The sequence below is a fragment of the Lithobates pipiens genome, unplaced genomic scaffold (assembly GCF_037356315.1).
Source record: "Lithobates pipiens isolate NorthernLeopardFrog02 unplaced genomic scaffold, aLitPip1_a1.2 Scaffold_16, whole genome shotgun sequence".
NCBI lineage: Eukaryota > Metazoa > Chordata > Amphibia > Anura > Ranidae > Lithobates > Lithobates pipiens.
Genome location: NW_027507748.1, coordinates 363,825,878 through 363,853,484, shown reverse-complemented (window position 1 = coordinate 363,853,484; position 27,607 = coordinate 363,825,878). Strand labels below are relative to the sequence as shown.

General features: G+C 42.3%; 1 protein-coding gene across 1 annotated transcript in view; it reads right to left on the bottom strand.

The window, feature by feature from the left end:
• Positions 1–10,545, bottom strand: part of ZBTB8B (zinc finger and BTB domain containing 8B) — a 28,232-nt gene extending 17,687 nt beyond the window's left edge. Inside the window, exons 1-4 of the mRNA XM_077482008.1 lie at positions 10,477–10,545; positions 6,296–6,434; positions 3,209–3,346; positions 758–1,688 (exon numbers count right to left, since the gene is read on the bottom strand). Coding sequence (XP_077338134.1) covers positions 758–1,661 — 904 coding nt within the window. The 5' untranslated portion in view covers positions 1,662–1,688; positions 3,209–3,346; positions 6,296–6,434; positions 10,477–10,545. The remainder of the gene's footprint in view (positions 1–757; positions 1,689–3,208; positions 3,347–6,295; positions 6,435–10,476) is intronic.
• Positions 10,546–27,607: the final 17,062 nt, after the last annotated feature.

Below are 27,607 nucleotides of genomic sequence, written 5' to 3'. Positions count from 1 at the left end.
CTGTGTAAGAGCAGCGCAGTGCCGACTTCCTGGCGGGCTCTGTACGTGGGGTGTGCGAACACGCCTGGAGCTCATCTTTAATCACAGGTCTCATGAGGCTGCAGAATCATTCACAGGGTGCAGTGGGAAGCCAAATGCAAAGCCCCCAGCTCCCAATAGTTAACATGTTAGCGTTGGGGACCCCAAATAACACGAAAAACCAGCCCAGGGGAGGACAGGGCTGGATTCCTGGACAGTTGAGTGTCTGTTTATTAAAAGTTAGTAGTTACAGCTTTTGTAGCTGCTGACGTTTAATTTTTGTAGTACTGACTGAAGCTCCTCTTTAGGTGTGCATTATGACACACTGCAAAAAATTTAGCATGATGGATATTTTTTGAGCACTGAGGTGCATTACAGCACATTCGTATTGAACAGGCTGTCCCAATTGATGCAATGTACCTCAATGCAGGAAAATGTGCTGCTATTGAGCGTCTCTCTGGAAGTGTTAAGGGCTGCACATGAGGCCCTCTAAAATTTTCAAGCTGGCCACTGCTGATCTAAAGGAACTGTTATCCAGGCTAAAACAATGATTTAGTTCAGGAAATCAAGAAGGTTGGCTGCAAAGCAACAGTACAAATGGTAGGAAAATAATGATTAAAAGCAGCAGTCGTTGCAGATAAAGAATGCTTTGAATCCCACTCTGTTACAAACTTTGTCCTGTTCGTCAAACAAAACATTATGAAGTACTTTAAAAAAAAATGATAATTTGTTACATTACCTGTATCTTCACCATACCAGTCCCCCTGAATGTCCATCATATTACTCATTGAAACACTTCCTTCCTCTTGCCGGGACTCATAATCACGTGGGAAATGATGCCCTTGATCCTCTTTTCTCTGTGCAGAGCTGTTGCGGAGGAGAGCCTCTAAAAATTGTTTCATATGATAATTATTACATGCTAGGTCCATATTGGAACTACCTTGTGGACTTTCTTCACCCTGCTCCATGCCAGGTTGTATCTGATATGGTTGAATACCTTCTGTTACTTCCACAACATCAGAATCAAACTCCTCTTTGGGTTCCACTGTTTTACTAGGACTTTTTTCTTCTGGAGAGCCTGCACTTGGGGGATCTTTCACCATCAATTCCACAGAATTGCAGCTACTACAGTCTCCACAGGGTGCTTCCTTCTGACAGTCCCCCTCACCTGTTTTTACAGTTATATTTTCGAGTGCTGCTCTGCCACCACTTATACCATCACTCCCACTATCAGCCTGTCCAAAGGAACTCTCTCTTTCTATTTTCCTGCAGATATCAAGAGAAGACCGTATGTAAGCCTTACAAAAGTTAACAACATCAGTCATTTGGAGGTAGCTTGCTGCACTCATAACCTCAATTACATTCTCTCCACTCAGGTTTAACTTCCCTGAGTATATAAAATCCAGGATGGTAGAGAAGGCCTCGGAAGTGACAATGTCCAGAGAGGCAGTGCTATGCCTTCCACTGTCTTGAATGTAGTGGACTAACATGGCCCGAAAGTAACCACTGTTGGCAAATAGAACATTTCTGTGCGCTTTAAATATTCGACCTTCCACAATGATGCTGCAGTCACAGAAGAAATCTCTCTTACGCTGCTCATTCAGCTCTCCAAGAAGTTTGGTGTAATACGACGGCATCTCCATGACTCTGTGATGGGGAATTTTGGATAACTGTAAAAGAACCACTTGCTAATTAAATTTTGGTATTTTTAAAAAACATTTTCTTCAATACATACCATTGAAAGGAACTCACTATTCAAGACCCCACACTTTGGAGTGTAAAAACCATGACAACTCAATATAAACACAACAAATAAAACAATATTAACCTAAAAATATGTGAATATATTATGAATCATCACTGCTGCTAACTTACATAAAAAAAAAAAAAAAAAAAAATCTCAGTCCGTTTTGAAAAAAGGGGTGCACCCTCTATACTACTCCAAATCCAAAGTAGCGCTGTGACTTAATACTCCATCATAGGTCCGGCTGCACCTGGAGTATGCTGTCCAGTTCTGGGCACCAGTCCTTAGGAAGGATGTACTGGAAATGGAGCGAGTACAAAGAAGGGAAACAAAGCTAATAACTAATATCCTCCAGACCCTTTATGAGGAAATGTTACAAGTAATGAACTTATTCTCTCTGGAGAAGAGACGATAAGATTTAAATTTACAAGCGATCCCACAATATGGATAAAACTTTTTTGCGGAAGGGAGTTTAACAAGACACGTGGCCATTCATTAAAATTAGAAGAAAAAAAGGTTTAACCTTAAACTACATCGAGGGTTCTTTACTGTAAGAGCGGCAAGGATGTGGAATTCCCTTCCACAGGTGGTGGTCCCAGCGGGAGGCATCAATAGGTTAAAAAAACTATTAGATATGCACCTGAACGACCAAAGCATACAGGGATATACAATGTAATAATGACACAGTCACACACATAGGTTGGACTTGTGTCTTTTTTCAACCTCACCTACGTATGTAGTAAATTTAGTGATTAGTAAAGTGCATAAACATAACATAGTCCATAAACTTTGCAAAAATAGTGTCGCTTTCATCGGGTAATTTTCACACTTCACCACTTGTGCAAGTAAAGTCTTTCTCCCCTAAGGAAGAAACTCGCTGGAGCATTTTCCACCAACAATTATGACTGGCACAAATTGCTTTTACTCCTGCATCCCTCACATGTCACCACATAACATAGGGGGAAAAAAAGCCTCCAATAGTGTAGTAAAATCACCCACATTCGTTTATGGCAAATACTTGGATTACTACTACCAAACAATATTCACCTTCATTATAATGGTCTACACCCTAAAAAGGTTTGCATGACATCTTACAACAACTTAGGCAAGCCATACATGGTTTAAACCCTACTGAACTGACCAAGATTCGAAACGCTTATGGGCAGGCTGAATGTACCAAGTTGTTCGATCAACTTGGGTACAACCAGCATGCTGGGTTTTACCTGCAATTATCACTAGTGGCTGCTATAGCCACTAGCAATAATCCCTATTATCTCCAGACGAGGATTTCTTTCCTGCAACCTGTTCCATGGTCAACCTTAGAGTGATTTCCAAAGTCAAACAAAGGTTGGCACAGAACAAAAAAATGGCTGATCTATAGATATCCACACTAGCCTAGATTGTATAAGTGCTAGACAAATGTATGCCAAAATTTAGATTCCATACCTGTAGAAAGACCTGCAGAATACTGCTCTGCCAGTTAAGGAAGCTTTAGAATGTCTTGGCAAAAGATGATGGCAATTCATATAAGGTCAAGCCACGTCTTCAAAGTGTGTAAAAGATCAAAGTTGCTCCTGGCAAGCCCTAGGAAAATGTTACAAATATATAAAAATGCTTCCTTATAATGAAAAGACCTTGATTAAAGCTGAAGGTTAGTCTTCTTATACTTGCATTTCTTCCCCCATTAACATGCTAATAAAATTTTTCATGTTTTAACTTCATACTTTTTAAAAAAAAAACTCAACGATCTGATCAATGAGATCACAAAATGCAAATTGACAAAGTGCCTAGGAGCAAAATAGCGAGGGATTGCTGCTATTTTACTCCCGGTCATTCTACCATTTTAAGTCCTATCAAGTTTGATAAAGAGGGATGGGGGGGGGGGGGCTGGTTGCTTTTTATCTTCCCATTTACCTTGGAAATAAAATAAAAGGACTTTTTTTTGTTTTTCAATTCAAGTGACCCCCTTTTGTCTTGGGAGGGCTCTAATTTTTTTTGACAAGCAGCCAAAATTGAAGGCATTAGGCTCACTGACTTCTTTTGAAGAGTAAAGATTTGAGTTCAGCACCTCACCTCCACTTCTCCTTTGCTACATGCCCTTGTTTGTGACCCCTCCACCTGCTTGATCTAAAAAGTGCTCACTACACTACAAGGCTTAGTACATCTGTACTGACCTGAATGTTTCAGCCAACAATTGAGCCCTTAATAGGCACTTTTCACGTCTGCCCTCAGCGAATGCCCCAAGAAAGAACTGAGAGTGCGGTACAACACTGCGTAAGCATTAGTGTTGAAAGCTCTCGATCTGGATCCAGAATCCTTGCAAAATCAGCCTTAAGCTGAACTATGCAATATGTGAATCTACCTAAACCAGTCAATAAATGTGTGTGCAATCAAGCAGACTCTTGCACTAAATGCTTTAATAATGTGCCTCATTTTTATTCAGGTCCAGAGTATGTATACCACATAAATACATCATAAACTGACATCACATAAAGAATGTAATAAGTTCAAGGAAATCAAAAGGTACAATAAGCAAAGGAAATAACAGATAAGTACCCCCCCCCCCCCCCAGAACAAAGACACGATAAAACATTAATTCACCCCTAACCCAGCAGCAGGAGATCCAGAATAAGGTTAAATGGGGCCAAGCCCAGCATATTCAACTGTGGAGCCCAAAAGTTGAGAAATTTACCAAAACAGCACCTGTGCTGATATATATTTCAAATCAAAGGGTCTCTCCCATTTGGGATATCCATTCTTTCAATGTAGGAGGATCAGATGATGTCCAGTGCTGTCAAATTTACTTAAGGGCCTAGATGAGTGCCCTAGCTTTGGCCTGTTTAGGGATATCTTCAGCAAAGAGACTGCACAGAATTCCCATAAACATTGTTTTAGTTCCTTACGCAACTGGACCTGAAAAACTATGTTAATAGTATCTATGACTCCCTTCCAGTAGAGATGTAGTTTTAGACACCCCCACAGAAGGTGCATTAGATTACCATGATCCCTACTGCATCTTGTACAGGTGGGGTTTTCACTCATTCCCATATGGAACAGTCTTGTAGGACTGTAGGGTACCCTCTAAAGTAGATACAGTTGTAGCAAGCATTGAGCCCCATTCAAGGAGCACTATTGAACTGCTAATAGAGTATCTTCCCATTGTTCTTCTTCAAATGTCTCCACATCCCTTTACCAGCAGGAGACAGTACTGATTGGGTAATCATTTATGTTTTGCACTTGCTCGGTGTCCAATAGCTCCACTAGTGTTTTTATTTCAGGCTTTCTTAGCAGGGTATGGGTAGCACAGACTCTGATGTATTCTAATTATCTAATCAAGTGACAAGATTTAAAGTAGTTATAGAGCCAATATTGGTTAGCGTGGGTGAGGACTAAAACCACTGCACATGTATTTTTATTTTTTTGCTGTCTGTGCACTATTGATGAAGTTTCCCTTCTCTTCCTGTCCCAGAGATGCAAAAAAAAAAGTGAGGGAATCTCACAAAGCGAGGGGATTTCCCAGTATAGACAGTTGACCAAAAAAAAACAATGTCCCCATTCAAAGATTTCACTTATCTCTAGGGACAGCTCTATTTTTTTTTCTTTTTTATACATTTTTGGCTCCCCTCACTTTATTTTTCTGTGAAAATGGTCACCAGTACAAAGAGGGGGTTAAACGTCCAAATGGACAGAGACCATAATAAAAACTTGGCAGAGATCTATCCTTTCCCATTGTAGAAAGTGGTTCGGCATCTGTAGCGGTAAGAGCAAGGCAGGGGTGCAGAGTATACGCACAGGCACCAGGTAAAGGGTGAATTTTGTTGAACAGGGATGCCAGGCATGGTGGAGAAGGGGTTGGTAGTGTTGGCAGATATGGTGTTGAGAGAGGGGCCCTGCGTGATAGTGAGAGTCAGGGGGTGGTGGTGAGCGCAGCAGTGAGAGCTGTGGGCAAAGTGGTAGAGGATGTTGGATGCAGTAATTACTGACATGGTAGTGGTGAGAGCAGGGAGCATTGCCAAAATGGTGTTGGAGTGTCAGTGGTGGGGTTCGTCAAGTGCAGCAATCACAGGGGCAGGTGGTGTGATAGAAGGTAGGGGTGATGTCAGATGCAGTAGTGTAGGGTCAGGGGTTTACAAATGGATGCATCTTCCCTCTTGGTAAGGTACAGCCAGTCACAGTGCAAGGAGACATTTTGCTGCAGAGAGCAGCTGTCAGTCAGGACATCATTCCATCCTAGCCCCACTGGAGCACTATTTCCCAGTCAGCGTCCCTAAAATAATAAATCCTAGATCTAGCTTAAGTGTTTTATATTTTTTATGTAGGGTGAAAAAAATTACAGCCTCTGTCAGTTTTTTTTTCTTAAGCTGTGTCCCTATGATTAAGATCATGCTAGGGCAGAAAGTGATGGAAAATCTCTCCAACAGTAACACATATTTGATTGATCTTAAATATTTACATTATGCCTAAATTAAATAATAATTAAATGAATGAAAAAAACAAAATAGAATAAAACACACTGAGATTTAGGTTCCTTACCTTTAGAAAGAACAGCAAAATACTGCTCTGACAATTAAGAAAGCTTCAAAAGGCCTAGGCCAAAAACAATGGTAATGCATACAAGGTCAAGTCACTTCTTCAAAGAGCGTGTACAAGATCAATATGCTCCTGGCAAGACCTGGAAAATGTTACAAGAATATGAAAAAGATGCTTCCTTACACAGAAACACATACACTAAAGTTAAATATGGCAAAATATTTAAATAGTATGGTTGACCCAGATGTTTTGGAACTACATTTTCCATGATGCTCAAGCACTCTGCAGTGTAGCTGAGCATCAAGGAAATGTAGTTCCAAAACATTTGGGGTGTCAAGGTTCACCATCACTGCTAACACTTAAATGTATGTAAATCCTCACATTGTAAAAAAACAAAACAAAAAAACAATTATGTTTAAACTACAAATGAAAAGCAAAACATTTGTGTATAGATATTTAAAAAAAAACATTATAAACGAGGGTGGGGGACAACAGCAGAACACTGAGTCTCATCATTGGAGGAGAGCAGACTCAGGTCCAGCACAGCTAGAGAAGTGACCATGGTGTGCTCTCCTGCTTAGTGTGGTCAATTTTTAACGGGAAAGCAGAGGGACTGGCAGGAACGCCAGGGATTTAACACAAAGATCAGGATACTTTTCACACAAGTACATGATACAGCAGACACATATCAGGAACATGAAAATAATGCTTACACAAGCTTTTGCCATTTTTTTCTTTCAGTCTGTAGAAGCAGCTCTATGTTAGCATATGTGCCCATGAACATTTGGGCATTTACAGGCTGAATAAAAAAAAAACATCACAAGCGTATATTTTTGAGAGGAGCTTTGGGCAGAAAAGAACATGTCCCTAACATGGCATTTTGGCACCTTAAGATTTTATAACTGTACATTTTTCTAGTGCCTTGGAGACAAACAGGCGTAAATGCGCCTAAACAATATGCTCCATAGGATCGTCTTTTCTGCTGCCAAGTGCGCGCGCATATACCCTTAAAGTGATTGTAAAGCTTAAAAGTTTTTTTTCTTCCTAAAATAACAAACATGTTATACTTATCTGTTTTGTACAATGGTGTTGGGGATATCCATTCCCCATCCGTCTGGCGGATCGGATGACAGTTGGATAGAAACGGACTTGATTGCCCCACAAAGAACAGCGGGGCTGTGTCCATGTTTGCTCTGCACAGCAGAGTGGATACAGACCTGTCATCAGCCTGCCCAGCGGGATCAGCGTCAAGGTCCCCCGCTGAGCAGGCGGATGCACTTTACGGAGTCCATCCCATGTGAAAGGAGGTTTAAAGTCATTGTAAAGGCTAGTTTAAAAAAATAAAAAATAAATAAACTTATTACGATTACCTCCTCTGTGCAGTTGGTTTTGCACAGAGTAGCCCCGATCCTCCTCTTCTCAGGTCCTTCTGCTCTCCTGGCCCCCTCCCTCTGGTGAGTGCCCCCTCAGCCAGTAGCTTGCTACAGGGGGCACCCTAGCCAAGTCAGAGCTCTGTGTATTCATTCAGACCCCGCCCCCTCCCCTGTTTGGCTGACTGATTTTGATTGACAGACACAGGAGCCAATGGCACCGCTGCTGTATCTCAGAAAAATCAGGAGGAGTGTCTGGGACCGCTAAGACACTCGTGAACAGCGCTGCAGAGAGAAGGGGGCTCGGGTAAGTAATCAGGGTGTGCTGGGGAGGCTGCTACACACAGAAGGTTTTTTATCTTCATGCATAAAGATAAAAAAAAACCTTCTGCCTTTACAACTGCTTTATTACTTGTACAGCCTCTCTCAACCTTTTTAACAATGCGAAACCCTTGAAATAGCTTTCAGAACTTCTGCTAAAAATAACTATTTCTCCAATTCACGGTACATTAGCATTACATTAGTAAGAATGCTTCTTACATATAGCTAAAAATATTAGAGTGGTTGTAAAGGCTGAAGCTTTTTTTTACCTTCATGCATGAAGGTAAAAAACATTCAGCGAGCAGCTCACCCCCCCCCCCCCCAAATATTTACCTAAGCCCAATCTCAATCCAGCGATGTGCACGAGACCTGAGGTTCTCCTGGGTCTCTCCCTCCTGCACGGCTGAGATGCAGCAGCAGGAGCCATTGGCTTCCGCTGCTGTCAATTACAGCCAGTGAGGCGAGAGCAGGGCTGAGCTGCGCTCTCTGTGTCTTATGGATGCAGAGAGCCAGCATGCACGATTGCTCCCACGGCAAGTGGCTTGCTATGGAAGCACTTGACAAAGGGGAGGGGCCCAGAGCGCCAGCGTGGGGCATAAGAAGAGGAGGATCTGGGCTGCTCTGTGCAAAACCACTGCAATAGAGCAGGCAAGTATGACATGTTTGTTATTTTATTTTAAATAAAAATGTTTCCTTTACAACCACTTTAAGGTCAGTGGTTTATTATCTGAAAAGCCAAAATTGCCAATTGCTCAAGGAACCCTTAGCAACCTCTGAAGAAATGCTAGCTGAGAAAGGTTGATATTTGCGCACGGGTCGAATGTCGGCCATTTTTTATTGAACCGGCCAATGTCGCCTGACATTTGGTCAGTGTGTACGGGGGCTTTAGCCAGGTGGAAAATGATCAGCTTACCACTGACTGCATCCTATGAGAAGCATCCACTGTTTGGGTATTCAGGCAGGATGCTGTGGCTGTGTTTGAATACAATAGTCAGCAGGGGAGTTTCCTCCACCCATGCTGTTGGATGGGTGGGGGGTAATGGATTTGTCATGTTGATGTTTAGGTCAAAGAAGGGAAGGCAAAAAAACAAAATGCATTCTGTCTCCTTTAGGGCCCAGTCACACCAGAAACTGTGCATCTTTGCATGCACAGTGATGTATTTGTGGTGCATTTTCTGAGATCACTCATCTTCTTTTGTGCACTACACTGTGCATTTACATGCAACTAAAGTGAAGAAAAACGCTGTACTTTTTTTTTTTTTTTGCATTGCACTAGTGTTAATTATGCCCATAGGATAACCTGGATTTTGGACCGTCTATGCAGTAGGGGGAGTGCAGTCAAAAATGCATCTCACTGCGTCTGGTGTGAATGGGCCCTTAAAGAGGAAGTAAACCCTGATGAGTTTACTTCCTCTTTGTCTCCCTGCAAAGGTAGCCCATTATGTGTCACTTACTGGACACAGGAGCCAGCGATGTCACCGCTGTCCCCTGTACCACGAAGTGTCCATCTGCTTCCACATTCCAGCGCTGTGTGTGGACGAAGCAGCGATGACGTCACTCCCACGCATGCGCACGAGAGCCGCCACTAACGGCATATCGCCGTTAGCAGTGGCATGCTCAGTGCACCGCTGTCTACAGCACATGCGCCGTAGACAGCGGTGCCTGTCTTTTTGCAAATATCTCCTAAACCGTGTAGGTTTAGGAGATATTTCATGGACCTACAGGTAAGCCTTAATCTAGGCTTACCTGTAAGTCAAAGTGGTCTGTAAGAGTTTACAACCACTTTAAAGTGAACCTATAAGAATCCATTCACACCTACGCATGTGCGTTACCACACCCGCTCCAATGCACGCGCAAATCTGTGAATAAGTCCCAAGTGGCATTAACAAAGACTGGCACTGCTACCCAGGTTTTCTGCCCTGGTTTTAGGATTTAGGATGCTTAATGATCAGTATCTTAGTAAAGGATGCCACATAATGGGTCTAATGTATTTATTGTTGCCCATAGCAACCATTCAACCTCCTTGATTAACTTTCCAAACCTGGCCTGTTCAAGCTGACATTTGGCAGCTGATTGGTTGCTATTAGCAACAAGCAAGGTTACCTTTAGCAGACTTTTCACAGAGTAGGCCCAATGTACTATTACTATGCATGGACCTTGCTCTGCAGCTACAATGGCAGGAAGGGGATTGCTTATGTCAGGTTTGGATGCACAGTTGTTTGCATGGATGCCCATTGAATATGTCTGCAGTCCACCCTGCTTCTCTAACACGTTAGAACAAGTATTATGTGTGGCCAACCCCACAGAGAGAGAGGTCTCCAATGTGCACCATGGCAGACAAGGTATTTGCAGCCAGGGCTTCCTCAATCACTCCTATACAGCCTTCTTCCCCAGCTTTCCTCACGCTGCAGCCTACTACGCTCCCCGGCCTCCATCTATCGTCTTCATGATAAACAATGCACAATAACAAAAAATAAACCCCATTCGCCTCACCTTTTAACCAGCCCTTGCACGGTGCAACCACACTTTCCTGCAAGTCGACGTCAATTTTTCCCCCAGCCAATAGAACGCCAGAGAGCCGCAGTGAACCCTGGGAAGCGTAGTGTCCTGGTCACTCTCAGCCCTCGCATTCGCTGCCTCTTGCACTCCAATTCCCAGCATGCAAGTGGGCTGCTGTGCTGCAAAGAAGGAACAGAGGGCCTCCGCGACCACTGGGGGGCGTGAGAGGCACCACCACAGTATAAAAAAAAAAAAAAAAACAGTGTCTTTCAGTAGGCAGCAGTGTGAGGTTACGTGTCGTGCTGCAGGGTGAGATGTGTAGGTGAGGCTTGGGGGTCTATAGAGCTGGGACTGTGCGCAGTCTCCGTACAATGGAAATGACGAGTCCAAAAAAAAGATAACGTTAGATTAGGCAATGAGCTTGATTTACTAAGGGGAAATAAAATGTTGCTATGGTATTTAACCACTTAAAGAGGAAGTAAGCCCTGGCGGGTTTTACTTCCTCTTTATTTCCCTATAAGGGTAAAGCATAATGCATAGTAGCCCAGTATGTGTCACCTGAAAACGAAGCCTGCGATGTCACCGCTGTCCCCACTAGCAGCGAGCGTCCACCTTCACCCCTCTTCCTACGGGGGCGCAAACTCCGGCTCTCACTGGCCGGAGTCGCGTGACATCACTTGCATGCAGGAGCCGCCAGTCAAGGCATGACCCCCTTTAGAAACGGCACGATCCGCCCTTTGTAAAGTGCGCATGCGCCGTAGACATCAGCAAGCGGCTTTATTGGAAATATCTCCTAAACCGTGGAGGTTTAGATGATATTTCCAGCACCTACAGGTAAGCCTTAATATAGGCTTACCTGTAGGTAAAAGTCGTTGTACAGGGTGTACAACCACTTTAACCACCTCACGTCTGCGCTATAACCGAAAGACGGCTACAGTGCCGACCTAATTTGCCGGGAGGGCGTCCATAGACTGCTCGAATGGCCTGTGCGCCCCCTGCATGGTGCGCTCTGTGATCAGCGAGTCTATGAGATTCGGATGATCGCAGATCGGAGTAAGAGTTTGATCCTGACCCCTTACCATGTGATCAGCTGTCAGCCAATGACAGCTGATTATGTGATGTGAACAGAGCCGGTAATCAGATACTTTTTCTCCTCACGTGAAAAAAAAAAAAGCCAATCACCGGCGGCTGTGAGAGGGACATCAGTCCCGGTCTGGAGAGCCTCTGCAGAGGCTTCTGTGCCACCTATCAGTGCCCACAGCGTCACCTATCAGTGCCACCTCTAAATGTCACCAATCAGTGCTGGCTATCAATATTATCTATCAGGACCCATCAGTGTCGCCTTATCTGAGCCCATCCATGCAGCCTCATCAGCGAATATCAATGAAGGAGGAAACTCACCCGTTTGCAAAATTTTATAACAAACTATGAAACATGTTTGTTTTTTTCAAAAATTTCTGCCTTTTCTTGCTTGTTTAGCAAAAAATAAAAACGGAAGTGGTGATTAAATACCACCAAAAGAAAGCTTAATTTGTGTGAAAAAATGATAAAAACTTCATTTGGATACAGTGTTATATGACCGCACAATTGTCATTCAAAGTGTGACAGCGCTGAAAGCTATAAATTGGTTTGGGCAGGAGGGGGGTTGAAGTGTTCAGCAAGCAAGTGGTTAAGGACCAGGCCTGTTTTTCAAACGTTTTTTACGAATTAAAATCATTTTTTTTTTTTTTTTTTTCTAGAACGTTACTTAGAACCCCATTAGACACCCTAGAGAATAAAATGGCAGTCATTGCAATACTTTGTTACACCGTATTTGCCCAGTGGTCTTACAAGCGCAATTTTTTGGGAAAAAATACACCTTTTTTAATAAAAAAAAAATAAGACAACAGTAAAGTTAGCCCAATTTTTTTTATATTGTGAAAGATAATGTTAGGCCAAGTTAATGGATACCCAACATGTCATGCTTCAAAATTGCGCCCGATTGTGGAATGACGGAAAACTTAGTCCCTTAAAAATCTCCATAGGTGACATTTAAAAATGTCTACAGGTTACCAGTTTTGAGTTACAGAGGGGGTATTTGGCTAGAATGATTGCTCTCACTCTAACAATCGCGGTGATACCTCACGTGTGGTTTGAACACCTTTTTTTAAATGCGGGCGTGACTTACGTATGTGTTAGCTTTTGTGCGTGAGCATGGCGGGATGGGGCACATTACTTTTTTTTATTTTTTTTTATGATTTATTTTATTTTTTATGTTGACACTGTCCTTTTAAAAAAAAAAATGGATCACTTTCATTCCTATTAAAAGGAATGTAAACAAAAAAGCATGACAGGACCTCTTTAATGTGAGATCAGGGGTCAAAAAGACCTCAGATCTCACATTTACACTTCAGTGCAATAAATAATTTAAAGTCCCTCCCTTTTTCTTTTTTTTCCCCCCTTTAAGACCATTGGGCAGAGGTGACGTTTGACGTCGCTTCCGTCATCCAATGTTATGGAGCCGAGTGGGGGCCATCTTTCCCTCACTCTGCTTAATGCCACTGAAAGGAAAGGATCGGATTGTCTCTGGTAGGCGGCGGAGACGACCAGAGAGTGGCGGGGGGGATCCGCTGCTGAGACCCCTTTTATTTGAAAGTGGACCGTCCGCCGTTGAAGAAAATACCAGGGTTATGGCAGCTATCTGCTGCCGTAACCCCCGGTGTTCTACACCAAAATACTGATGTACAATAACGGTGGCTGACGCCCATAGATGGATGACTGCACCGTAGCCGTCTTTTGGCTATATCGCGGTGAGAAAGTGGTTAATAAATGCAGAATTTAATGAGGATGCAAATATACTCTTGACCGTTGACTGCATTATCTAAAGCCTGGTACACGCTATTCGTTTTTTCCATTCAACCCAGTGCGTTGAACAAAAAAACAACTGTCAGCTCCGGTTAAAGTCGCTGTACTCACAATGCGAAGCAAGTATAGCGATCTTTCCCACTGAGCTGTTGAGTGGGAGCCATCTTTCCCTCACTCTGCTTAATGCTACTGAAAGGAAAGTATCGGATTGTCTCTGGTAGGCGGCGGAGACGACCAGAGAGTGGCGGGGGGGGGGATCCGCTGCTGAGACCCCTTTTATTTGAAAGTGGACCGTCCGCCGTTGAAGAAAATACCAGGGTTATGGCAGCTATCTGCTGTCGTAACCCCGGTGTTCTACGCCAAAATACTGATGTACAATAACGGTGGTTGACGTTCATAGATGGATGACTGCACCGTAGCCGTCTTTTGGCTATATCGCGGTGAGAAAGTGGTTAATAAATGCAGAATTTAATGAGGATGCAAATATACTCTTGACCGTTGACTGCATTATCTAAAGCCTGGTACACGCTATTAGTTTTTTCCATTCAACCCAGTGGGTTGAACAAAAAAACAATTGTCAGCTCCGATTAAAGCCGCTGTACTCACAATGCGAAGTAAGTATAGCAATCTTTCCCACTGAGCTGTTGTGTTCTGACAGGGGGACGACACCCCCGCCAGAACACTCCGATCAGCGCTCTCCATCATTGGCTGAGAGTGCTGATCAGGAGTCAGTTGGCTGCTGGTTTTCCAGCATGCTCTTCTGACCGAAGCTTGCCAAATGGCCGGCTTCTGTTGGACAGACCAACATACACACGGGCCAAATGTCGGTCTTTTTTTTTTTTTTTTTTTTTACTTTTTGAACCAGCAAATGTCTCTTGACATCCGGCCCGTGTGTGGCGGGCATTAGGCAGGATGTAAATGGGTGGAAAGAAAGAAAATTGCTCAATTCCCCCCGTCAACACGTGTTCTATTGTTTTCTGCTGGCGGAAAGAGTTGTGAGCCTTCCCCACAGGCAAAATAGAAGTGATCAGGCAAAAAAAAACAACCAACAGGCTGGTTGTATTGGATTCAATCAATGGATCGACTTCAGTACAACCAGATTGCCCATAGACAGATTGAAATTCTGGCACTTCTTGCTAAACCGGCTGAATTTCAATCCATGTACAGTATGGCCGGCTTAAAAAAGAAGTTCTGCATTCTTTTTTTTCTTTTTTTTAGAATAGAATGCATTAAGGTGAAAAACCCTGAGGGTTTACAACTCTTTTAACCACTTTCAGACCGGACCAATTTGCTGGTCAAAGACCAGACCACTTTTTGCGATTCGGCACTGCGTCGCTTTAACTGACAATTGCGCGGTCGTGCGACGTGGCTCCCAAACAAAATTGACGTCCTTTTTTTCCCACAAATGGAGCTTTCTTTTGGTGGTATTTGATCACCCCTGCGGTTTTTATTTTTTGTGCTATAAACAAAAATAGAGCGACAATTTTGAAAAAAACACATTATTTTTTACTTTTTGTTATAATAAATATCCCCCAAAAATATATAAAAAAACATTTTTTTCCCTTAGTTTAGGCCGATACGTATTCTTCTACATATTTTTGGTAAAAAAAATCGCAATAAGCGATTATTGATTGGTTTGCGCAAAAGTTATAGCGTTTACAAAATAGGGATAGTTTTATAGCATTTTTATTAATAATTTTATATTATTTTTTTTTTTTACTAGTAATGGTGGCGATCAGCGATTTTTATTGTGACTGCGACATTGTGGGGGACCCATCGGACATTTTTGACACATTTTTGGGACCATTGTCATTTATACAGTATCACTGCTATATAAATGCAGTGATTCCTGTGTAAATGACACTGGCAGTGAAGGGGTTAACCAGTGGGTGGCAGTGTAGGGGTTAAGTGTTCCTACGGGTGTGTTACTAACTGTGGGGGGGTTGGGCTTTCATTTAGTGAACACTGATCTCTGCTCCAATCACATGGAGCAGAGATCAGCGTCACTAGTTGCTAGGCAGAATGGAGAAATGTTGTTTACAACGGCACTTCTCCATTCGGCTGCTCCATGAGACGATCGCGGGGATGCCCGTGGCGTTCGAGTCCGCGGGTCCTGCGACCGGACTGACGGGGGTCCCGACCAGCGCGAGAGCGCGCCGCCGGCGGCGCGCTCCCGATGGCAGGGCAGCAAATTTAAAGGGACGTACATGTACGCCCATTTGCCTGCCCGTGCCATTCTGTCGACGTACATCGTCGTGCGCTGGTCGGCAAGTGGTTAAACTAAAGCCTCGTACACACGGTCCAATTGTTGGCAGGGGATTGTCTGTTGACCTAAAATCTTACCATTTGTAGGCTCCTTTTGACAATTATTGTCCAACTTTTGGCCAACAAATGTTGGATGACAGGCTAGTAAATTTTTGGCAGACAAAGGTCAGATTTTCGTGTGGTTAGTACACAAATCCGTCACACAAAAGTCAAAAAGTACAAACATGCATGCTTGGAATCAATGCTCACCAAACATAAAATTGACAGAAGGGGCCCAAAGGGTGGTGCTCAAGAGCTGAAATTTCTCATAGTATTAGTATGCAAGGCAGCATCCTGGCACATGTCCTTTTGACAAAAATCAGACGCTCGGTTAGCCAACAATCGTACCGTTTGTATGAGGCTTTAGTACTGCTCTGAGAAAATTTTACACCAAAGAATGCAAGGCCCACCTGGTGTCTGTAAGGGCCCAAAGGCCTGAGATGTGGACCTTCAAAGCGTTAAGGCCCAGCCCCAAGTCTAGACCTTTTTTGGAGAAATTGTTGAATATTCCAAACTTCCAGTCTTAGTGGGTCAAAATGTTTCCTGTGTGAAAACGCCATGTGTATGCTGACATGAAGGCACCAGGAAAGTGTGTTGACCACATGGGTAGAGAGAAGCATGAGAGCTGTCTGTCAGGTTAACAGTATGTTAGGTTCAGTTAAAGGTCTCTTTCACACGGGACGGATCCGTGATGATCTGCCCCGTGGATATCCGCTTGCTCAGTGGGGATCGCTCCGTAGATCCCCCGCTGAGCAGGAAGATGACAGGGTCCATCTCTGCACACTGTGCAGGGACGGAACTGTCAGTGACGCTCTCCCCTATGGGAGATCGGATGACGACGGACCGCAAATAACGAACTAACTATTAAATTATGGGTATTGGAATTTCCTTTCAAATTTTGCTGTTAGTGAACGTAACAAATATAAATTTATCGGAAGTTCCGAATTATCCGAAATAACGAATGCTGCATCTAAACGAATGGAACGTAATAAATAATATTAATAAATGTATTATTGTATAAACGTATTATTGTATAAAATGTTCTATTCGTTTAAATGCAGCATTCGTTATTTTGGATAATTCGTAACTTTGGATAAATCCGTATTTTTTACATTCACTAACAGCCAAATTTGAAAGGAAATTCTAATACATGTAATAGTTATTATTTTAGATTTTCGTTATTATTTTTGTTCTTTTAAATGTTCGAATTACAGGAACAATTTAACAGGTTTTCGTTAATGCTAATATTTCTGGATTAACAAATTTGTTGAATTTCGTCTAAAAATTAATTTGGAACAAAATGAATCGCACATGTCTAGACTTTTGTAAAGGGACTGCTGTGGCAGTGATCTTCAGCAATCTCTTGTAACATGTTCCCAGACTCTATTTGCACCTGGCTTTATGTTTCCAGCCTGCAAACCGCCCATGTAACATGTACAGAGATTGTGACCATCTCCTGTGGCGTCTACAGACAGTCCTCTGTAGTATTACATAGCATGAACATTATGTGCAACTATTTGGTGATGTCAGGGGCCACAGCCATAAGTTGACCTCCACTGCTCTAGGGGATTCTCCAGAGGTTGATGGCCATAATAGGGCAGTGAAAATAGTAGCCTGTGTTGGGATCTATTGCCCTCTACTGTTAGCTGCTATTATCACAGCTTTATGTATAAATATGTACAGCATTCCCTGCCACTGCTGCCTGGGCCTAGAAACCAGGAAGGAGGAAGTAGAGGGAGAAAGGGAAAGTCTGTGCCAAATGGAACTTCTGCTGATGTATTTTTATATAGATAGAAGAGGCTTTTATGGGCTTGTTGATCTTGCTAGGACTCTAGTGATTTCTTAACTTCCTGCAGCAAGCTGACAATGCTGCACTGGAAATGCAAAAAAACGGGTCCTAAAGAGTGAACCAAGGTCAGACTTTAGCAGCACAGTAAACAATGAGGATATAGAAAAATAATAATATTTATTATGGCATAGAAACATATTTCAATATGGTATAAAAAGACAGAGAAAAGTAAAAAAAAAAAACATATAGGGATATTAAGTATAAAAAGTGAGCCCTAGTGCATCAGCGCGTTTCACAGTTAGGCTTCATCAGGACACATTCGGGATTTGATGGTTGCAAGAAAAGGAACATGTCTCACTATCTAAAAATGGTAAAACAGATATATTCATAAATTAGAATAACAACATTCTATGAAGCATCATCCACTCTGATCAGACAATGTAGACACGTGTATGAAAAAAAGGCAACTCAAAGAAGGTACATTGCAGAAGGGTAAGTCTTGTTCAACATATCATTGAGGAAAAAAGTTATCCAATATAGGGAATTGGCTCACAAAGGGCGAGCAGTTTTCAATGCTTCCTGTATAGGCTTCTGTCTCAGGCGGTGCCTGTGACTGTTCTCTGCACGATACAGGAAGCAGCGGCTCTGATTCCTCCAGCGCCGCTCCTGTCACACTGATGGCAGGTATGGGGGATCAAGAACCAGCCAGCAGTACCCACCAGTACTCAGAAATACCACCCAGAAGTACCACCCACCAGTACTCAGAAATACCAGCCAGTACCCAGAAGTACCGGCCAGCAGTACCAACCAGTAGGGATGGGCCAAACTGACCCCTGTCAAACAGGTGCAGAAAAAGTACTCTTTGGGTGTCGGGGCGTCTTCTCACCGTAACCATATAGAGGTGCTCTAACCGTGTTCCTCTCTGTAGGCCAGGCTTTCTCAACCTTTTAACCCTAGAGGAACCCCAAAAATAATTTTCATGTCTCGTGGAACCCTTACTAAAACCAAATCAGGGCTCAATAGGAACAATGCTCCTTATATTAGTGGTCAATAGGAATAATGTCCCCCTTAAAATGGTGTTTAGAATGCCACCCTTAAAGGCAGCTAAAAAGATATTTGGTGTCATGCTGCTGGCTTTGCTAAGTGGTGCTGAACCTTGAACTCTGTAGGTATCATCAAATAAGTGGTTCATCAACCACAGCTCGAGGAACCCCTAGCAACCTCTGGGGGAACCCCAGGGTTCCACGGAACCCTGGTTGAGAATGGCTGCTCTAGGCTCATGTTCCTGTCACCCTCAACCTCGGAAACATCTGAATCCAGTAATGGCTGGGCATCATCAAGGAGCGAGTGTCTGATTCTGTGCTCAAATAACTCAGCTGACTCCTCAATGGCTGATGTTGGGGCTATGGCAGGAATGGATGTGGACAAGGAGGCAGATTTTTCCACTCTGGCAACTGCAGGGGGCTGGAAACTTGGGGGTTGGATAGCACTGGCCCCCTTACAGTGCCAAGGAAACTTCTGCCTCTCCTTGTTGTCCTCCCAGACATTATTGGGAGGGAGGGGGCGGTGCTTATAAGAAAATGTGACAAAGAAGTTGAAATCTGTATGTAGATGCACTTTAATCAATGTAATAAGGTGTTTGGTGCACTTTCATTTGAGTACTCACACTACGCAGACACGCTGCACGTACACACTATAATATATTGCAATTTAATGCACCAAACGTACAGTGACACACAGAACTATATGGCATTAAACTAGCAGTAACACACACAGAAGTAAATGGTGTTAAATTGGCAGTAACGCACAAAAATATATGGCGTTTAACTGGCAGTAACACACACAGAAGGAAATGGTATTAAACTGGCAGTAACGCAATCAAATAGACGGTGTTCAACCGTCACTACACTGATGCTATCTGAACTGTCCCTACTCTAGCTATACCCTAATGTAAAGACACAATTACTGACACAATCTCACTACACTACACTGAAACTATCTGAGCTGTCCCTACTCTAGCTGCACACTATGCAAAGCTGAATGATGGTCCTCCTCACTTCACTCACACTATCCTTAGACTGACACTAAACTAATATTCTACACTGACAATTAAAGCAAAATAGCACAGTATAGCACACTAACTAATAGCACTGAACAGAGCCCTCTTCTATCTGTCTCAATGCCAAAATCACACTGAAAATGTCTGCAATTGAAAAACTACTTTTATACTGTGGGGCAGGAATGAGCCATGATTAAATAAAGTCATGATGACCGTGTCCAATCATGACTCTGACAGTGTCCTGTACGCAGAAGTATCAGCCCAGAAGTACCAGCCAGAATTACTTCCCAGTACCAGCCAGCAGTACCCACCAGTACCAGAAAGCAGTACCTACCAATACTAGAAAACAGTACCAGCCAGCAGGACCCACCAACCATATCTGCCCTGAAGGACAGCAGCAGCCAGCAATACCTGCAGGAATCCCAAGGAAGAAGTGAAGATTGAGGTCCGTTAAGGGGCAGGTAAACCGCAGAGTGAACGCAGCCTTAGGCTCCTTTCACAAGATCACCTCTATAGAGCGGCATATTTAAACTGACCTGCGTCCTTTTACACCCGTCTATCTCCAATCCGATCTGCTTAAAAAACAGAAGGGAATCCGTCCCCTTCTCTCTGGGCGGAGGTCAGTTTAAATCTGCTGCTCTATAGAGGTGATCGTGTGAAAGGAGCCTAAGGCAGCTTTCACTCTGCAGTTTACCTGCACCTTAACTGACCTCAATCTTCACTTCTTCCTCGGGATTCCTGCAGGTATCGCTGGCTGCTGCTGTCCGCTGCTGGCTGTCCTTCAGGGTGGTAGATTAGAGCAGGCTGTGTCCCTGTCTGACTTTTTTTAGTACTTACCGTTAACAATTACCGATACCTACAGGAACCTTTTTGTTTACACTTCACCTGCCAGAAAATGGTACAAAGCATTGAAAAGTTTATTTGACATTTTTCTTTATTTTATTTTTTATAATTGTGTGCTTTTTTTCAATGTGAAACATGTAAATATATGTTAAAGGGGTAAAAACATTAAAGTGGTTGTAAACTCTCCCCCACACCTTTTGTCCAATGTAAATCAGCATAAAAAACCCTAATGAACACTGCTTGTAGATATCTCCTTACTTGCTTAGTATTGTTGTAATCCTTTTTGTTCTTTTAGAATGACATCACTGAGCATACCCAGATCTCCCCTGATTTACGGCACACTCTCTATGTGCTTATTTATCAGGACTTCCTACGGCACACCACTGATATCCCAGTAGGCTCATTCAGAGCTTCCTCCTACACCCCATGTGTCATCACATGCAGTGTAAACCTGGCCATTACTGCAGTCTTATCAGCTGAAGCTGATAAGACTGACATAGGCAAACATTAGACAATCGGCACAAGTAAATACTTTGAAATAAAACAAGTCAGCTATGAACAGGGAAGCAAGGTTGCCATAGAAACGTTGGGTTGAGAAGGAGGCTTGGTTAACAGTACAGGAAGTGCTGAATGTAAGGGCGGAAATGCACTCCACTGTGGACTCAGAAAACAATACTTAAGATGGCGCTGCCTAACCCCTGGAAACAAGTTTTTTAAAGTTTCTTTAAACGGAAAGTAATATGCGATTTGGGCTGGATTACAGTGGCTATAGTTTGATAATTACTGATTATAATGGACTAAATGAAAAGAAGTATCAGAGTGGGAGAATTTACTTCCTCTGTAATAAACAAAGCAAACAAAAAAAAAAGTTTTAATATTAAAAGTTTATAAATTAGAAGTAAATAAAAAAAATCTGCAGGAAAATAATAATTAAATGGAGAAGGAGAATAAGGCGTTAATAAGGCTGATTAGACATTAAAGGGGTTGTAAACCTTCGAGGTTTTTCACCTCAATGCATTCTATGCATTGAGGTGAAAAACCTCCTGTAATGTTGCAGCTATCAAGCTACTGGCACCCGTCCTTCTTTCAGCCTTGTACCTCTGTCACCACATTCAGGGGTACTCGGACCAGAGCCGCAAGGGAAGCCCTCTTGTCGATTTGGCCTCCAACCAAGATACGTGACACCCTAACCCCTAATTCAACCCTAACCCCTTACCCTAACAAAAAATAAAATTAAATAAATTAATAATAATCATAAAAAAATAAATAAATGCTAAGGGAAAATCTAAAAAAGCTGAAATGCCTAGCAACAAATGATGAAACAGATGATTGTTTTCTCTATTGGCTAATAAAAAAACGCTAAAGCTCAAACACGAATGTTGCGCATAAAAACCTGCAAATAAATGCCAGAAAAACCCTCAAGGACGCTACGCTCAGGTGTGAATGCAGCCTTACTGATTTAATGGTCGTTGGCGGATTGCTAGAGTTAGTATAGCTATAGCTGGATTCATTTATTGGCCAAATTATTGCTACCATCTAGTGATTTTCCTTATCATGTTTGAAGCGGAACTGAACTCTCTCAACTAACTATTTTTAATCCTTATGATGCTAGCATTAGTAAATAGATGGGCAGGCGTATTATATTTTCTTGTGCTTTTGTTTCTGTATAGTTTAGGCACTGAAAAAGAGAAATAAAAAGATGCAGTGAGGTAAATAGAAGGGTTATTGTTTCCTTGTAGTAATGTGGAGATCAGAGGACACAGAAGATCAATATCTTGCACAGGACAGGACTTGGAAGATTTATGTTATCATTGTAGTAGCACCACCTACTACAGTGCTTGTCAGCTCCCCAGAGGCCCCTTTAGGTATCAGATATGAAATATGCATCCTTCCATTGGTCCAAGCTGGACCAATGTAAGTATGCAAAACAGATCATATGTGGAGTTTAGCTTTAAAGCCAAACTTTACCCACCCACGGTTAATATACCGCTGTCGTTGACCAAAGACCAGTGAAGGAACCAGGCCGGGTGGGGACAGCGCTGGATCCTGGGACAGGTAAATGTTTATTTATTAGAAGTCAGCAGCTAGAGTTTTTGTAGTTGCTGACTTTAACATTTTTCCACAGATGACTGAAGAACCGCTTTGAGTACTCCTTCTTTAACCTCCCTGGCGGTATGATTAGTTCTGGTTTTAAGTGCTGAAAGCGGTAGAATTATTTTGCATGGAAATTTGGCGTTTTATATTGTAGTCCTGTAATTCTTAGGAATAGCTCTCTTAAATCTGTTCAAACCAGAGTCTAGCAGACATCTCGGGTATGATAAAGTTTATAATATAATAAATAATAATAAAAATTATTCAATAATGTAATCAAATCCAAAAACACTGAAATTTGCTCATTTGCAGAATTGTCGCTGTCATTAGATTTAGTGTTTGATGACGAATTTCCCCACAAATCGATATCGCTCAATTCTGCAAATAATTATAATTTATTATCGCTGTTTTCTAGTTGGTCTAAAATCACTTTTGACATACAGTTTTTGGTTACTATGGACAATCTCCAAATTCCAGGCAGAAAAAACAGTATTTATAATATAAAAGTGCATGCAGGGCACTACACAGACCACTAGGGACAAAGGGGATGTGTAATTTTTTTTTATACAGTACTGTAATCTGTTAGATTACAGTACTGTGTGTGTTTTAACTTTTTTGAATTTGGCGCCGATCTCTGCTCCCGTGCGCCGTAACGTCGCAGGGAACGGAGCTCGGCGGCACTCGGGCACTGTGTGAACAGAGCGGAGAACAGCTCAATCACACATCGTGGAGGACATCGCTGGATCCAGGGGACAAGGTAAGTAACTTCTCCCTGTGTCCTCCATGTATCCAGCGATGCGATCCCAGGGTTTCCGCTTATGGTACTGAAATCCGAGCCCGAGCCAGACTCGGGATCACCGCTAGGGAGGTTAAAGACTCCTAGTTTGTAGCAATTTCTCACTCATGGCTTTTACTTTCTAGATGGCAATAGAAAAATTTAAAGTTTTGTTGCTCCAAGCAACACCTGAACGTGTTTCTTGAATTTTCATATATTTAGAACTATATCATACAAAGTTTTCACACTGCCAGAAAGCAACTATATTCTTCAGTTAAGATGAATATTTATAATGCTCTCTCATGTTCTCTGTTCCATTCACAGCTCTGATAGGACAACTGGGTAAGTTTCAATTTTCCCCAGTTTAGACCCCTTTCTCATGGGCGAACGGATTGGGTCTGCCTGTTCAATTTTCAGGCGGACCCAATCAAGATCATCTATTGCCCTCTAAGGAGTGACGGATATAAACGGACATGTGTCCATATACACCTGCTTGCATCCGATCCTCTAAAAACAGACAGATGGGTGATCCGTTCCCCATCCGTCTAGCTGATCGGATCAAATGACAGTTGGATGTAAATGAACAGGCAGTCCATTTACGTCTGACCGCCCATAGAGGAAAGCGGGCTTAGGCTTCTGCCTTCTCTGCGAAGATCATGAGGATCTGCTGGTGGAGTCTGCCCGTGTGAAAGGGGCCTATGGGATATGTATAGGAAAATCCTTTTTTTTTATTATTTTTTTTTTTTTTACTCGTTTGGATAGAAAATGGAAGGGTGGGAACCTCTGTCTATGTTTTTGTATGTGTCCTGTTCCTATAATCCAGCAGAAAGCAAAAGAGAAATGCACAGACAGAGTGCTGGAGTAAATAGAAGCTAACACCATTTTATTGATTTCTACATACTTGCACATTAAAATCTTGATGTCCAGTCTCCAAAGGAGACTGTAGGCATATGATAAACAGACAATATATAGGCAAGCCGATCATGCAGCAGAGGTGCAGCAGGACAACGACAGAGTCCTAGCTGTCAGAATGCAATAGTACAGCGATGAGGATTCCTCTATCCACCTCAACTATGTTTTATTTTTTTCATCAGCCAGTAATGGTGAACTTAAATAGTTAATTTCTAAAAGTGGGCCTTCACACTGCAAACCTCTGCAATGCTTTTACTTTTTTGCTTGTGTTTAATTACATTTTCTGTAAATTCCTCATCCTCTTCACCCCAGTTTTCCATTCTCGCCTAAGCGATAATGACGTGCCCCGCTCCTGCAGCCTCCTGGGATATGCACAGCACAGATCCAGTGAAGCAAACTCAGAGCTGGAGGAGGGCGGACCTGGACCTGGCAGTGCAGCTGTCTGCAGGAATATTGCAATATCTCCAAAAAGAGGAGAACATTAAAAAAAAGGCCTGTATACCCGATGGGAGACTAAAAAGGAAAAAGACAGTGAGCGCACAAGCCTTGGGCATTACCTTGGCAACACTTTAATGTATAAAGAATAAAAAATACATACTCATGAGTATTGAGGCAAGCATATAATGTACAGTCCATCAATTGCATCATCCAGCAAGATCAACTGGCCAGTTACATTGATCTTGCTGGATGATGCAATTGATGGATGGTACATTATATGCTTGACCCAATACTTGTTTGTGAGTATATATTTTTTTATCCTTTATACATCAAAATGTTGCGAAGGCTTGTGCTCCCTCTTTTTATCCCTTTCTTTTTTTTTTCAATTCTTTTTTTTTTCTTCCTCCCCCACCCCCTTTTTCCCTTTTTTATTTTTTCATTTTTTTTCTTCACCCTCCCCCCTTTTTTTCCCTTCTTTTTCTTTTCCCCCTTCTTTTTCTAGAGAGTGAGGAAGCAATCTCAGCAGAGGCTCTTGTAAAGACAGAATGTACGTGAAGATTGTTAATTTATTGGCTGTGAAAATTATGTAAAATGCCGTCAACGCATTTTGTGGCCACATCCTCAGGAAGATGTATGAGCCTTATTTTTTAACAAGCGACCATGAACATGTACTAATCCTGGCCTTTATTGTGTGAAAAATAGTTTTTTACACTATAAACCAGGAAGAGACACCAGGAAGATGCTGGATTGGGACCTAGTGTGCAAAAGCAGAGTGGCAGATCACTGCTGGATTTTCTGGGCATGTGAGTAGGTTTATTGCAAATCAACCAGCATAAAAAGGTGAGAAAGGACCGCACTTGGGCACCTCCGCTAAGCAAAATCTGCATGCTCAGCAGGGGGATCTCTCTGCTGATCCCCGCAGAGATGGCGGATGACAGGTCCATGTCCGCTCTGCTTAGTAGACCTCCTCTCTTCTACAGAGTAATCAGATGGAAACACCTGTCTGTTTCTATCTGATGCCATCCAATCCGCCAGACGGATGGGGAATGGGAGTACCATCCATTTTTGGCGGAGAGGATTGGATCAGATGGCGGCGAGTGTCAGCGGACATCCATCGCTCCATAGAAGAGACTAGAGGGTCTGGTCGAGTTCCAACTGAAAAAGTGACAGGCGGAAACTGATTGGACAGCCTGTGTGAAAGTGGCATTGGAAACATGCATTTTGGTGCATGTTTTCTGCACAAAAATATGCTGCCCTTGGTAGATGTGTGTGAATGCCATTCTTAAAGGCACCCCAAATGCATCTAATGCCCACATGATCCGGCCACCAAACTGCATGGTACTGGTTTGATGTGGCATGTTTTTAAAATTTGTGCATACTGTACTTTGTGTGTTCCTGCATGTTTGGCAGTGGGAAAAACGTGAGGGAAAACATGGGAACATACTAAAACGCATGCCTTCTGGTGTGAACCAGCCCTTAATCCCCCATCTTTATAGCCAAACTTTTGTTCAGCATTTCTCAAGTTCCACAGCAAACTTCTGTATCCTTCTGCCATCTCATGGAAACAGGTCAGGCATCCTGCAATGGGAGCTATGTGCAGAATCAAAAGAAACAAGTGTCTCTCAATGGATTCCTGTGTATTGAGTGACACGTTCCTGCTGGTGGATTACATGGTGAATAAATAAACTGATCATTGTGTTAGAGATGCATATTTGAGGCAGATTCCATTAATGATGAAAACCAACATTCAGCTCTGCCTCTTCACATGCTGTGTTCATTTGCTATTTTTCTTGTTCTCCCTGCTTTCACTTGCATTGTTGTGTATGTTGCCCACTCATATGTATTGTTCCCTCCTGCAGAGCTTCTTACGTTAGGAATTAACTAACGAGAAAAAACAGCATGGTAATGCTCTGATATTAACCAGCCCTTTTCTGAATAACAAAGAGAAAACCTAAAACATCTTTACAAGAAGAAGTCTGTAACCTCTGGTGACTTTCCCATAACCTTTCACCTTAGTCTCTGCCTTAACCTGAAACATCTTGATTTGTGTGGGAGGAAGACAAATGTCCTAGCTGAGACTCAATATAACATGCACATATTTTATTGCCGATCCTACATATTTATTAACACTGTCTTTTCTTTTTTAATCCACCCTCTTCAACAAAATCCACTTCAATGGAGTAATATTGCCCTGATACATACATATGGCAGAAAACAATCATAAAATTGATGTTGATCATATTAGTAATTGAACAATAATGGACATAAGTGCAGTTAGAATATCAGCATACAATCACCATGCTTTAGTTACATTATGTTGAATGTAAAGGCATGAAATAGCTCCTTTAACCAAGTAGCCACTGTATATTTCAACGAATGTGGCCAAGCATGTTTCCAAACAGAACTGTTTTTCAGCAGTCTGTAAATCTAGCTTGGCATATCATTTTTAAAATTACTCTATCGTCCGACAGCTATTACTCAGGTAAGAAGCCAATTGATTGCTCATTTTCATATGTGAGACCCATTATTTGATGCATTATACTTATGAAGCCATTTATCAAATGCAGATTTTCAGCAAAAAATATTCTAAAGAAAATTTTAGCGCACACAACAATGTAATACCCATTTTTTAGTAAAATATAATAGATGAGATCACGTAGATTAATTTGATACCAAACATGTCAAGACTCATAATTGCACCTGAGACATGGTGACAGACTGCGGTACCTAAACATTTTCTTAGGCGAAATGTAAAATGCCTTTACAGGCTGTCAGTGTAGAGTTGATCATGAATCATGACACTAGAATCATTGCACTCTCTTTGATGTTTGCTGGAAAACCTCACGGGTGGTGCAATCCCTGTTTACGTATGCATGCAGGACCTATGCTGCATTTGCATTTTCGTGTGTGTGTGTGTGTGTGTGTGTGTGTGTGTGGGGGGGGGGGGAGGTGATTTCTATTTTTTTATTTATTAATTTTATTTAAAAATGTTTACTTTTTTTATTTATTTAACTTTATTGCTATTACAAAGGGACTAACAAAACTCCAATGTGATAGCTTTGAGTAGTGA